Here is a 14956-nt window from a genome sequence, read left to right as displayed (position 1 = left end):
ATGGCGGCGCCCATGTCGCCCTTGGTTACTGCGCGCTGTCTGTTGCGGGCTTCGGCGCGGCGCGCCGCCCGCCTGCTACCGGCCCGGGCCGCCGCCCTGCGGAGAGGTCAGTGCCGTCGCGGGAGGGGGCTCGCCGGCCCTGCCCGGTGAAGGGAGGGCGAGCGACAGGCTGCCGGGACACCGTGCAGGGAGGGAGGGCAGCGTGGAGCGGCCGCAGGAGCCGGTGCGTCCCTCCTCGCCGCGGGTCTCCCCTCTGGCGGAGGGGTTGGGAGGCAGGCGGGGAGCGGGCTTGCCGGTGCTGGGCGGGGCGGGCGGTAGCCGTCGGGACGCGCAGCGGTCCCTCCGCATCGGCGTGCCCCGTCCGTGCCCCCATGTTCCTCCGCCGGGGCGGCCTGTCCGCCCACCGAGTCCTGTAGGGGCCTGGCGTGCCTGGGCGGCGCGGCCGGGGGCTGGCGCCGGGAGGAGGCCCCGGTCGCCTGGAGCGGCGGGTGATCCGTGAATGGGGCCCCGTGACTGCCCGAGCTAACGATGCCGCTTTCTCCGGGGAAATGGGGCTCCAGTGCGCTGCTTCGTTAAATGCGTTATAGTGCGGCCACATCGGGAGCTGGGCAGGCGGCGAGAGCGCTAGGGTCTGCCGAAGCTTTTAGTGCGCTTCAGGGTGCCAAAGGGACTTTTTTTTTTTTTTTTTTCTTTTCCCCTTAAGGATCCTCATAGAATCATAGAATCGTTAGGGCTGGAAGGGACCTTCAAAGGCCATCTAGTCCAACCCCCCTGCAAGGAACAGGGATATCTCCAACTAGATCAGGTTGCTCAGGGCCTCATCCAACCAGGCCTTGAACGTCTCCAGGGATGGAGCATCCACCACCTCTCTGGGCAACCCGTTCCAGTGTTCTACAACTCTCATGGTAAAAAATTTTTTCCTAATATCCAACCTGAATCTACCTCCCTCTATTTTAAAACCATTACCCCTTGTCCTATCACAACAGGCCCTCCTGAACAGCCTCTCCCCATCTTTCTTGTAGGCCCCCTTGAGGTACTGGAAGACCGCTATAAGGTCACCCCGGAGCCTTCTCTTCTCCAGGCTGAACAGCCCCAACTCTTTCAGCCTGTCCTCATAGGAAAGGTGCTCCAGCCCTCTTATCATCTTCGTGGCCCTCCTCTGGACCCTCTCCAACTGGTCCATGTCCTTCTTATGTTGGGGACTCCAGAACTGGACGCAATACTCCAAGTGAGGTCTCACGAGGGCAGAGTAGAGGGGGAGAATCACCTCCCTCGACCTGCTGGCCACGCTCCTCTTGATGCAGCCCAGGACGTGGTTGGCCTTCTGGGCCGCAAGAGCACATTGTTGGCTCATATTGAGCTTCTCGTCCACCAGTACTCCCAAGTCCTTCTCCTCAGGGCTGCTCTCGATCCATTCTCCGCCCAGTCTGTATTTGTGCCTGGGATTGCCATGACCCAGATGTAGGACCTTGCACTTGGCCTGGTTAAACTTCATGAGGTTGGTACGGGCCCACCTCTCCAGCCTGTCGAGGTCCCTCTGGATGGCATCCCTCCCTTCCAGCGTGTCGACAGCACCACACAGCTTGGTGTCATCCTCCGATGTAGAACAAGGACTGAGCTCTGTCTGGCAGCCTGAGAGCCTTTAAAAGGCGGTACAACACACGGGTGTACGGGGAACTAGGTTTTGTTAACGGGAGGCTTAGAAACAGAGGTCTTTTTTTTTTCTTTAGTGAGAACTATTAGTCCTCTGCCAGTCTGACAAAAGCGTGAGAATTCACTTGATGTCAGGGGGGTCCCAGAAGTCTGAAAGTCAGAAAATCTAGGAGCACTGATAAATGTTCACATACACACACTGTATTATGATTGTACAATATTTATCCATCCTAAGGAAAACAGACAAGCATTACAGTTAGTACTATAGTTGTATATGATTTATTTGATATTGGTCTAACACTTTAAATCTGCATAGATTGTTTTTTTTATAGCCAGCACATCACTGTTTAAAAAAAAAGTTGTCAGAGCAAATCCAGTGGCTTTAGGCATAGTTCTTCAACTTCTGTGTTAAAAGAAATGTAGTTCTTATGTATGTTACTTGAGGACATGTGCAGTGGTAGGCAGCTATCCTTGAATTGATTTAAGATCTTGGTTTTATGATCACTGGTTTATAGTATATTTGTTTTTGTGATTTGCATTCCACACTTTTGTACCTTTTCCTTAATTAAAATACTTCATAAGTAGTATTTCTCTAAAGTTGCAATTTCACTGATAAACTTTTCTGTCTTTTTCTACTGTCATCTGGAGATCAGATTGTTAAATAGGATGTGCATGGAAATAGTACAAGTAATCTTATTTCAGAATAATGTCACAGGCATGCATGCAAAAAACCAGAATTCTAGTTCCTACTCATGTGTTTCTGTAGAAGCTTAAATACTGCTTCATATATTGCCTGAATGAATGGACTGCAAGAAGGCTAAATAGGGGGTCAGTGATTCCTCTAAGGTCGTATAATGAGGCAAAGATTGGAGGACAGTCTAAGTCCTTGTTCTTTTATCTGAGGTGCAAATTTCCTCTTCTGATTTGAACTGCTTATTTCAGCAGATGTGTTGTTTGTTTTTTTTTTTTAATTTTATATGATATTGGCCTAACATTTTCAATTTGTGCAGATAATTTAGCCTCTCCCCCTCCCCCTGTATGGTTGGTTGGACTTGCTTTTCTAAGCATTCTATTAAGCATTGGAAAGTATAAATAATAATAATAATAATTTTTTTTCAGGTGGCCTCCTCTCCCATTCTTCTCCTTTAGCATGGTAAAATATTTTGAAAGGAGCAATTGTTTGGTGTTATTATAAGACTATAAGTATATTTTCTGCTTTATAACCAACACGTTCTCTTTTCTGGGAAACTTACATGCCAAGTCTTTGTTTTTCTGCAAGTTTGTGCATGTGCTTAACTCATGCAAATCCTTGTACGCCATGGGGCAGTTTACCTCTTTGAGACTGATTCTGCAAAACTTGCACATATATTTAATAAAAGATGAGACAAGAGAACATTTTTATTATCTACAGGTACTACCATGCAAAAAAACTTGATTTCTGATCTTTTGCTAGCTTCACTCTCATTCTCCTGCGAGAAAATGACCTTTGGAGCTACAAGACTGTACTGTTTCCCTTCTCTATCACTGTGGTATCATTTAAGAAGGAAAGACGTTGCAGCAGTTCTGTTACCAGCTTAATTATGAGTTTAGCAAGGTCTCTGACACTACCATCTGCTTGTTGATAAAAGTGCCCTCTAACTTCAAATTACTCTTCTTTTGTCACAGCAGCTTATGTGTTTCGTGGTTAATTTTAGCAGCCTTACATTAAGGGTTTAGGGGTTTGAAGCATTTTGGCTTCATTGTGACCCGAACTACTATTCTGAACTTTGGTTTGGATTGTTGAAAACAGGACAGTTTTTAATAGTTGCTTTCAATTACCTTTTTTTTCCCCCCTCCCTGTGCCATTCTCCCCGCCCGCCTCCCTCCCCCCCCCCCCCAAATTCCAGTGTTTGTGGAAAGCTCTCAAGGCAGAGTTCTGTCTGCAGAGCAGTAATGAAACGTGATGCCTGTAGGTTGCCTTAACACTGGTTTAGCAGGAGCTGTTCCAGCTTCTTGACTGTGACTGTCAGCAAAGGTGGCAGTTGGTTGATTTTGGAAGAGTTTGGTGCAGTTGTAACCTCTGTGAGTTCCATTTAGATGCAGTTCTCGAACAACTGTTAGTTGGAAATATCTCCAAGACAATCAGTAATTAACCATTACAGCAAAGTGTCATAGCAAATGGTTAATTCTCTATCTCTTATGTCTTCAGAATATATTTTCTTCAAAATATGCTGGAATCAAACACAATTCTTGAGTGTAGTTCAGGAGTAATTAGATGGGTTTAACTTCCCTTGTACTTAGAAAAGTCGATGTTGTCTTCCAGTCTTAATCTCCATGAATGAAAACTATTCTGATCATAGAATCATAGAATGGTTTGATTTGGAAGGGACCTCAAAGATCATCTGGTTCCAACCCCCCGCCATTAGGGAGTGGTTTGAAGCATACATACAGCACAAGAGTTAAAGGTATTTTTTTTTTTCATCATCAGTCCTCTGAAGTGCTTGTTTCAACTTTGTTTCCAGAATTAATAATACACATTTTCACATGTACTGTATGTGACTGACCCTCTAGTGAGATGAATATTGTAATCTGAAGCATAACTTTCAATAAAAGGAGTTCAGTTCTGTTTGTTTGATCTTTGCTTCTTTAGTGGGATATTACCTATCCGTCATAGTTTTTTCATTCCATTAAAAGTCTACAGTTCTAATCACATGTTTAAAAGATGTTTAGTTCGAGGGCAGTGAGAGATCTTGCAGACCAAATTTGAGTTCATCTGTGGAAGTACAATACTTTTTCTCTCCCGGAAGTGAATAATCATCTTAAATTCACATGAACTCTTTTTGCATTACTTGAAAACTCACAGATTAATAAATTCAAAGGTGTCAGTTTCCACAGTCACGGAAAGGTAACAAAGATGAAATTCATGTCAGGGAAGCCCAGGTTCTTTTCCTAGGCCCTGAAATACAGGGGGAGGCAAGGACCTGCTAGGGAATTTGTCATGGGAATTATCTTCTGACAGATTTTTGATATCACAGTTCAAAACCTTACATAATGAAATCCAACTACTAGGAAAAAAATAAGGATTACCGGAGCGAGTGATGTTTACCTTGGTTACCCTTCTATGCTCTCAACCTCCTGGCTGCTGTCAAGATCAGTTTTTGATGTGCCACAACCTAGCTTCCATTTCAGATTGTCTTCTTACATGAATAACTCTAGTGCCTGCCTCAGCTGTGACTGTTGCTTTCATAAGCAGTGTCATTGAAACTCGCATGCTGTTTTCCTGTGTCATCTCAGACATCGGTTTTAAGTGGCAGTAGGAAAACTTGACAACATACTGATTAGTTTTTCAATTTGCTGCTCTTTTCCAGAGCAGAAGGTCCCTGGAGTTAAGAACACTTTTTATATTTTTATGTAGGCATGTATCTTCACAGTGTTGAATGGATGCAAGTTTACTGAAGGTGTCTTAATTTCCCCGCTTTAATATTTCAGATTGGCGTTTTCATTAGGCATTTATACATTCATAAGTTGTTTTTTTTTGCTTTACTGAGGTTTTCCCCTTGGATTTCTCCAAGGTCAGACTTTTTTGTGTGTATCACAGTAGATCTTTGCTGCAGCTTGATCTGTGATCCTTGGATAGGCAAGCAGAAAGGCAAATGCAAAGCAGCTAATTTTATGGCTTGAAATAAAGTGAGATTATACTTAAGTATGTATGGTTTAGGAACAGGAATTTAATAAAAAGTTGCAACCTGGTGGCAACTCTTAAAGAAGCAGTTAAAGTCAGGCTAAACGTGATAACTTCCAACACTGTCATGCACCCTGGAGTTTGGAAAGATAGATTATGGATAAATGCATGTCTGTAGTTTTATGCTGTTTTATGTCAAAATGAGTGAATAATGAATTGACACTGTGATTTTTCTATAGTTGTATCTAGAACACTACATAGAGACAGAAGATGATTTTCTGCGTGTGTCACTTAAAGAATTCAGAAGGGAGCTAATAAAAATCAAGTAACAGTTTATGTAATACACAGATTAGGTGATGAAGCCGGTAGACATAAATGAAAACCCATCTTTTGCAAGGTGGATGAGAAGGCTGCAGGACTATGATTAATGTGTTGAATCATATGTGATTTCTTTCCTAACAGTAGTTTCCTTGATGTAAAATCACGAAGATAATTGCCTGATATTCCTCTGCTATGTATTAAAATTTCTGAAGTTTCCTTTTATCAGTCCAGGAAGCTGGATTGATATGGAAACATAGTTGTGTGAATGATTTTGTAATCTATCTCACAAAATTAAGGTTGGAAGGGAAGAGCCATTTTTTTTTTCTGTCTCTTAGGATAGTTTATCACTTGAACAGCTGTCTTCTGTTGACTTACCTCTAAACCCCCTACACGCTTTTTTTGTGGTTTTAAGAGCATATGCCTTTGTTTTGCAGCTACAAGTTTGAGTTTATCACTTACCAGTTACTGGATATCTCCTGGTAGTGTGTTATAGCATATGCCCATGATATTTAAATCCCAGTGTTCAATATTATTTTAGGAGAACAGTGAGTAATTTGTCCCACGACACTCCCTGTCATCGCTCGCACATACTCTCCATCTCTGTCATTTGTTAATGACGAAGTATTTTCTTCCACTCCCAGGATGGTTAGCTGTAGGTACATGTAATCCAAGACAAAAACCCTGCTTCTGAGCAGTCTTACTGGTGTGCTTTGTCCATGGCCCGGAAGACCATGAGCCGCAAACCCTTTTTATCCCTAAATCAGCTTTTTTGTTGTTTTTTTTTTCCCCTCCAATCCTGTGGTAAGCAGTAGGAACTGGCAGTTTTGTAGGTATAATGGTGTAATGGGTCACTGGCTGTCCCTCACATGGGAGCTCTCGGAGCCATCAAGCTCTATGCATTGCGAAGGCACAGGTAGTTCAGAGGTACAGATCACAGGACAGAGGTTAAGTTTATGTGGGAGTGGAATGGTTGAAAACAAGATGAAAAAACTTTGAGAGATCATCTGTCCCGTTCTTCCCTTTCCCTTTGGAAGCAGGTCAAGTATTGCTGACCTGTTCCTGGCATTTTTTCAAACTCATCTTTCAAATTGACTCCTCATCAATGAAAGTTTTACAACTTCTAGACATTTAATTGCTTTCACTACCTTAATTATAGTTATTAAGGTAACTGTATAAATATAGCTTATTTCCTTTTCTTAGTACCCTATGTATATCTAGAGATAGCTATGTGCTTTTCTTTATTCTTTTCTAAAGATTTTACTCAAATTTTTGTGGTAAGAGATTTGGAACTCAACTCTCTTTATGTGATCCCTTTAGCTAGGGATGAGCTAATTACTTTTAATTCACAGCAGTAACTCCATTCCTTCAGGGCAGGAGAATTTGGTGTAATTATTGTCTGCAGATGTAAACAATAACTGCCTAACTAAGGTGTTACTTGCAATAATAAACGTAGTTTGATCTAATTGTTCAGTTTTATTCTTCTCTTTTATAGCAATATTCATTGTATATTTCTTACAACATTTTAAACTCTTTTTGTGCCTCTTAAGACTTCTCTGTGGGTTGTGACCCCTGGTTTATCAAATAGTCCTTTAAATCATCTTCTCTCTCACTTAGTTCGTACCTCTTATGAAATGTCATGTGAAAACTGAAGTCCAGGGCAGACTTTATTAATATGGAATAGAACAGAGTTTATTCTTTTATGCTTAGATTGCCCTTCAAAATTATACTTCAGACTACTTGTGGGTTTTTTGTTTGTGTGTTTGTTTGTTTTTTTCTGTGATAGTGTTATGATAGTGTCTCACTGTTAGTTTGTGATCCAGTTAGATCCCTTAGATCCGTTTCTGCAAAGCTGCTCTTTAGGTGGTCATTCCCCATCTCTTCAGTTATTTGTTTCCCCTGAGTGACATACTTTGCCCTGTTGAACTGCATCTTGTTTGTGTGAGATCGTTTGTCTGGTTTGTCAGAATTATCTTGCCTTCCAGGCTGTGTGCAGCCTCCTTCTGATGTTGTTACCTATGTTCCCGGTCCATGAACTTTATTTTGCCATATACAGGTCCTGAGTGGAAATTCTGGATTGCGCCAAGCTGAGCTTGCACTGTTTCTGAGGAGCTGGTATTGCCTTTTATTTGTTACGTTGTTATCTTACTAAGTGCTTTATTTAAAGAAAATATAATCTGCTTGTAGTTGTTCCAGTATTTTTGAGTGTTTCGAAGTTGTGTTGGCTGACCTATGAATTTCTGGATTTGCCTTTCTTTCCTTTTTAAAAACAAAAATGGTTTCATTTTCCTAGTGTTTTGGAACCTCACCTGCCTTCAGTGAGGCCTCAGAGAAAGCTGTTAGAGGCCATTGTGTTGCTTAGGAAATTTACCTAAAGCATTTAGGGATGAGTTTCCTTAGATCTCACAATGTTGAAAATATGTAACTGTAGTCTATAAGGTGTGTTTTTTCTATTCAAATCTATTTCTTTTGTCATTGCTGCAAATTGTGTTACTTGTTGTTATACTTAACCATTTAAATGGCAGCAGAAGCAAAGAAGGTATGAAACACCTTTCCAGCGTATTACATTATAAAGTTTCTGATCTTGATGATTTAGCAAGCCTCCTTTGTAATCTTGTATATTCTTTCCTTTCCTAGTTGTATCTCATTTTATGTCTAGCAATTTTGTCTTGTCTTTTTTAAAAAAAACAGAATTCCTGCTTGAGCACAGCCCTGTCTCTTCTTGGCAGAAGATAATGCCAGCAGAGCAGGTTGTGGCATTGCAGGGCTTCACAGCTGTTGCCTTGCTTAATGCAGTCTCTGACTCCTGTGGATTGCTTACAGAACTCCTGTTTTGGTCTCCTGTTTGCTGGCTTTTAAATTCTTTCTGTCTAGTTCAGCCAACCTCTCTTCAAAGGATGAATCTATTCAGAGGAATGAACTCTGATGGAATTTTTAATGACTTTGCCCCAATTTAAAGAAAAAAAAAAAAGGCCAAACCTCTCTTGCAACGGTTCATCCAAATCTTACCAACTCTCCAGCTGGGCTTTTTAGTGTGTGTATTTGTTAATAATAAATGTTAAAACATGCTACTAAAAGTGTTTATTACTTAAGTTAGAAGTTGGTTTAATGAAAAATGAAGGGGTAACATACCCTAGTGGTTGTATAGGTAAGTAATGTATATACATGTTTGTGTAAACTGTTAAGAATGTGTGTTATTTATGAATATAAGAGGATGCTTTTCAAAACTTCTCTATTAATAATCTGCTTTTCATTTTACAGCATACACAGCTCAGGCAGATGACAAGACAGTTCCTGGTACTCCTACAGATGCTAATGCCAGAGCCTTATTGGTTTGCAATGGACCTTTAGAACATTACGACTTCCTGATTAAGCAAGAAGAGCTGAGGAATGATGAGCAACAAAGAAGAGTTGTGCAGCACCTGCAGAAGTTACATGAGAGCCTTAAAGGCTACAGCATCAGTTCAAAAAATCTTCTCTCAAAGGTGAGGTTTGTAATAATAAAACTATTTTTTTACGTTTAGATTTGCTCATAAGAATGTGCTTAAAATGCATAAATTTCTGTCATTAACAGAGTCTTATGTTTGTAGCTGGGTCTTTACAGATAGATCGTTGTTCGTGTTTGGATCTCTGTTCTTTCTTTTTTGGTTTCTAAAATTCCAGTGGCGCTCTAGAAATAACCAAATTAAATATTATTGAAATAATCTATAAGAAAATCTGATATGATTTGGGTTATGTCCACTGTCTGCCTTTCTAGAAATGTCATTTGGCTATAGGAGAGAGGGACCTAGACTAGGTTTTAATTCTCAAGCATTGGTATAACACATGTGTTTGGATTACATACACTGAACACTGATGTTTTGCATTCTATCAGATCTTCCATGAATATAAGTGAAATTAGCCAGCAGAGTCTAAATAATTTAGCTTTGCAAAACATAATATAGATCAGACACGACTTTTAAAACAAAAAAAAGTCCATTCTTTCCAGTGTTGTTAGTCTCCAGGTGAGGTAAGGAAAGAAGGAGGAGGTGTGATCCGTGCCCCAGTTGCTTTTTTTGGGGGCATCACAGCTCCTTTTCAAAGTATTAATAAAAATTCAGATTTATCCCTGTTGCATAGCTCCTTAGCAACCATACTGCCTCAGCATTAGTAATGCTAATAGCCGGCTGTTGCAGCTCTGTAACTTTTCCCTGAAGCTGTTGACGCATTGTTTTCCAGAGCCTCTGTGGCAGTGTTTCTTGTATCTTGTTCTCATGCTGTTATTCTCAGGTTATTGCTCTTGTGGCCTTGCACCTGCAAATCTTGATAGCGTTGTTATGTCAGGTTCTTATGGGGAAGCAACTAGACTTGGTGTGAGAATCTCCCCTCAGCTTTCCTTGCCTCTTGTTGTGTAGAAATCCCAGAAAACCAAACATTCGCCCAGCAAAGCAGACAAGACATCTCATTACTTGGTAGATATTAGGTAATCATAGATATGGACAGAAGCTGAACGACCAGTGAATGTGCTTCATTTGCACCTAATTAAAATACTCCAGTCATTGCAAATACTCATAAACATGGTGGGAGGAACAACAAGAATAGAGTTTTTGAGTCTGTTGATAAAGGTATAGTGCTGGGAGAAAAGCATGGCAAAACATTAATTGCCATCATTATCTTCCCGTTCCCTGTCTGTACTGGAGAGGCATCTTCCTGCCCCTAAGAGGAGGATGTCTGGAAGCCATCACTGCTCTTCCCAGCCAGCCACGGAGCGTTTTTCTTTTTCTTTCTCTCTTTCTTTTGCACCACTTTTGTTTTTATTTTTCGTCAGTAACCTGGTTTTGACTAGGACAGAGTTAGTTTTTCTTTTTAGTAACAAGAAGAACTCCAAAGAGTTTACTTCTTTTTAGCAACAAGTACTAACTTGTTTACTTCATAACCGTGGGATTTGTTATGAGAAGAATGTTGATAGCACGCTGATGTTTATAGTTGGTACTGAGACAGCAAGGACCTTTCAGCTTGTCGTGTTCTTGCCAGTGTGCAGGAGCACAACAGACTTGGGGGAAGCACATTGGGGAAAAAGGGTCCACAACTCCCTTTATGGTTTGAATTTAGGTTTAGGATTAAGGGCTAAGTTGGCCAATGAAGTATTCCATATCATCCAATGTCATGCCCAGAATATAGATGAGGGTTGACTAGAAAGAAGGCTTTTGCTCTTCCAGGGGTGCACTCTCTAATACTCTTGAAGTTCTGTCTCTCTCTTGCTCTCTTTTTGGGCTTCTTGCTCATCCGTGATTGTAGTGTCAGGACTTATCTGTTTAGGGATCGTTTGCTGGGACAGGACAGGCCTTGGTCAATTACAGATCAATTACACTGTGCATCACTTGCTTATATATTATTATCATTATACATTTAATATTATGTATTATATAATACATATAACACATATATCATTATAATTATGACTTTTGATTTTATATTTTGATTATTATTAAATTGTTCTTATGTCAACCCATCAGTCTCCTTCCCTTTTTCCCTTTAATTCTCTTCCCCATTCCCCTGGGGTGGGGAGGGTGAGCGAGCAGCTGTGTGGCATTTAGTTGCCAGCTGGGCTAAACCACGACAGTCAGAAGTAACTTTCACGTTTACAGTCAGTGTATGCTGTCAGCTGCAGACCTTGCTAATAAATCTCCAGGTCAGTCTTTCTCAGCATCCCTTATGCAACACACCTTATCTCATAGACCTAAATCATAGAATCATAGAATGGTTAGAGTTGGAAGAGACCTCAAAGATCATCTAGTTCCAACCCCCCTGCCATGGGCAGGGAAACCCTCCACTACACCAGGTTGCCCAAAGCCTCATCCAACCTGGCCTTGAACACTGCCAGGGATGGGGCATCCACAACTTCTCTGGGCAACCTGTTCCAGTGCCTCACCACCCTCTGAGTGAAAAATTTCTTCCTTATATCTAATGTAAATCTACCCTCTTTCAGTTTAAATCCATTGCCCCTTGTCCTATCACTACATGCCCTTGTAAAAAGTCCCTCTCCAGCTTTCCTGTAGGCCCCCTTTAGGTATTGGAAAGCTGCTATAAAATCACCCCAGAGCCTTCTCTTCTCCAGGCTGAACAGCCCCAACTCTCAGCTAAATATCTAACTCTATTGAACTTGTTGCCTAACCATATACTACCCATTACAACTCCAAATCATCCTATTAGCTGGCACAAATACTGTATTTTGTTTGCGTGGCAAGCCTAAATGATGTAGCAGGAGATCAGGGGAACTAAAGCCTACAGGGCTCAAGTGTCTCTACATGGCATGCTGTCTTATGCCCTTTAGGCACCAAATGATAAGTTACCACTCTAAAGCTCTTGTGATGTACGTTAGCTTCAAGGCATGAAAAAAGTAGAGAAGAGAACATTGGTATGAGAACAAGTATTATACCTGTAAATGTGCTTGTTTCTGATAGGCAAGTATAGCAGGGTGCAGAGCAGTGGGACTTTGCCTCAGAGCATATTGGACTTGCCTATCAGTGCCTCCATCATCCCTTGTATGATTTAAACTCAGATGTGTAGCTGGAAATCATGTATTTGCTAATTATGTGCTTGACTGGAAATGCCATAAATGCCTTCCTGCCTCCTGATGAAAGGTAGCAGACTAATCACCTAGGAGGGAGCTCTTCTTTTGATTGAGATACAGTGAGAAGAAATAATTCCGTGGAGCAGAAGTCAGGCACTCTGGAAGGGAAAATGCATAAGTGATGAGGTACAAGAAGTGAAGTACTGAGGCAAGACTGTGCCTAGAGGGGAATGAGTGTGTCTATTGGAAATTCTGTTCTGGAAGCAGTTGACCCCATCATCCTTATGGGTCCCTTCCAACTTGAGATGTTCTATGTCTCAGCTTTAAACAGGGGATTTGGCCACATGAAGTGGCCTGAAGTCCTGGTACAAAGCCCTGAAGTCCCTGCCAACCTAAATCATTCAGTGATCCTAACTCTGATGTGGGAATTGGAGCCAAACAATTGTTTGGGGTATATTTTTGTTGGCTCTGGCTGGTGGGTCAGCTCATCATGTTACTTACCTTTTTACTTTCAGGATTTCTTTAATTAAAATTATTAAAAAATGAAAACAGTGTAAAAATGGTAGAAATAGTCTGAAAACTGTGTGTTTATGGTATTTTAAAACACTTATTTATACTGTACGTGAACGTGTGCCTCTGGATCCACATTATCTTGATGCCTTTGTAGGCAAACTCTTGAGTCTAAACCAGCCTCCTGATTCAATTTGGGCAAGTACCAAATAAAAAATAAACATTGCTTTTTCAAAAATTGTTACTGTTTATCTTTGTTATCCAAAGCAATATGGTAGTGTGCCTGAATGAGAACTGGTTTTGCGTAAGTGTAAGGAGATCAATCTGGATTCAGCTTGCCAAACTACTTTTATAAGTGTAATCTAGCAGGCCAGAGTTTTGTATCTTGAGGATACTTGATGTGAAAAGTTTTTATTTTTCATCCGTTTAGGCTTCTTTTTAAGTTTTGGTTTTGGGCTCGTAATATTTTCAATTCCTTGTCTCAAAATTATCTTTAGATGCTGTACCCGGACTGTAAAAGAAGTCACTCAAAAGGAAGCCAGTTATCTGGCTTGCTCCTGCGTTATCTTTTGGACATACTACCAGACTTTTATTAATTTTAATTCTTTAGGAAAAAAAATGTTACAATGAATACATTGGTCTTACTGTCAAACCAGAGGATCAACAGGCTAGAACATTTCAATCTTTTCTGGTAAACTGTTTTGGATGTTTGGATCTTCTGTTCTAAAAGCGCTGCCTTTGAGAATAGTTTTGAGAGCTGACTTGTGTTAAGTGCAGTGCCCTCAATCATTATAGCTGTTAGAGCAGGTGTCTTGTAATGGCTTTCTAGATCAAGCATTATGTGGGTTTGTTATTTACTGTTTCTTTGATTGGGAAGCATGAATAGGGAAGAAAGTCTCTCTTGCAGAGAACAAATACTAATCTTATTCTATTTAGGAAATTGTGATGCTACTTTGTCCCTGTATAACAGAGCTAATCGCAGTAAAGCCAGACTGACTGACACTTTCTTAAAAGGAAGAAGTCAAATGCTGTTTTTTAGGTTGAGAATGTGATTTTCACTAGTTCCTTTAAAGCACTTCTCTCTTTCATTTGACATTGCTTCAATTCCATGCTTTAATTTTAAACCAGCTTTTAAAAATTAAAGCATGGCTTGCTGATACCTGGGAACTAATGCCACAAAGCAGCTGTAGAACTACTTGCTATTGGGATAAGTGTTGTTACGGTGTGAGGTTTTTCTTCTAGAGCTTGATATCTCTGTGAAAATCTTAAGATTGATAACCAGGCTGAGCACCATAGTGCTGTGCCATATACCAAAACCCCAGAAAAGGAGGAGAGCAATGAGTTTTGTGTAGATCTGTTAAAGCCTGCTAGCTTGTGTAATTAAATCAAATCATATAATTAAATCAAATCATGTAATTAAATTAAATTCATAATGGAGAAGTCATCACAACAACTTTGTTTCTCTTCTGCTATCTTTCAGGAAGTTATTTACCAGTTCAAACAGAGCTCCTTTTGAGACAAAACGAAGCCAAATAAAGTGTGGTTTCAATTCTAGCGCTGGTCAGGTTTTGCTTCGGCAAAGTTGTAATCAACATCCTCAATGAAGATTTTCCCCAGACGAAGAGTCACAGCTGTGAATAGGTAGTTGCTAAGATCATAGCTGTCAAGCACTGTACCAGTAGTAGACAGTGGCATCATATACTTCTCATATGTCTGCATCTGTTGAGAAGTTTTTTAAGTAAGCAAAATACATGATTTTCGGTGATGGACTTTCAGGGCAGGGATGCAGTTGCATACTTGGTTCAGTTTTGAAGAGCAGAACTAAGGCTTTTTGTGCCAAGAAGAGATGGTGAGTACTGCTCTCTGGAACTGGCCTCGGTTTAGCAGGATTTGTGTAGGCTTATGAGTGGAAGTAGTTCATGTAATTAGTAGAAGGCGTCTCTAGGAAATACTAATGATATAGGGCACGAGTAAATCCTGTATTTGTGAATAGCTGTGAGTGGATCTCTGCTCCACTGTTAATCTCCACAGGCAGCAGGGTGACTGCTTGCCATCTTGCCACTGGCTGCAGGGGAATCTCAGCTCTGGCACACCTCCTCCTGCTCCATCTTCACTGACCTTGGTGTCAGAAACCTTGTTTCTCTTACATCTCACTCCTCTCTCCACTGCAGCCACACTGGGCTCAACCAGCCCGACGAACCTTAGTGGTCCTGCAGGACAATCTGTGCCCAGCAGGTGCACTGGGAGCGGGGCGTGTCGGA

General features: G+C 41.1%; 1 protein-coding gene across 2 annotated transcripts in view; it reads left to right on the top strand.

Moving 5' to 3' along the window:
- AFG1L (AFG1 like ATPase) overlaps window positions 1–14956 on the top strand; it is a 69602-nt gene continuing 54646 nt past the window's right edge. Inside the window, exons 1-3 of one of the 2 annotated variants that reach the window (XM_086608129.1) lie at window positions 1–70; window positions 335–352; window positions 8894–9117. In XM_086608129.1, coding sequence (XP_086464255.1) covers window positions 1–70; window positions 335–352; window positions 8894–9117 — 312 coding nt within the window. Of the gene's footprint in view, window positions 107–334; window positions 353–8893; window positions 9118–14956 lie in introns of both variants that reach the window. The other variant, XM_086608128.1, reaches the window with a different exon arrangement.

This window comes from Tauraco erythrolophus, chromosome 2 (genome assembly GCF_009769465.1).
Source record: "Tauraco erythrolophus isolate bTauEry1 chromosome 2, bTauEry1.pri, whole genome shotgun sequence".
Classification (NCBI taxonomy): Eukaryota; Metazoa; Chordata; class Aves; order Musophagiformes; family Musophagidae; genus Tauraco; species Tauraco erythrolophus.
The sequence above is the reverse complement of the archived record's forward strand: the minus strand, read 5'-3'. Positions and strand labels throughout refer to the sequence as shown.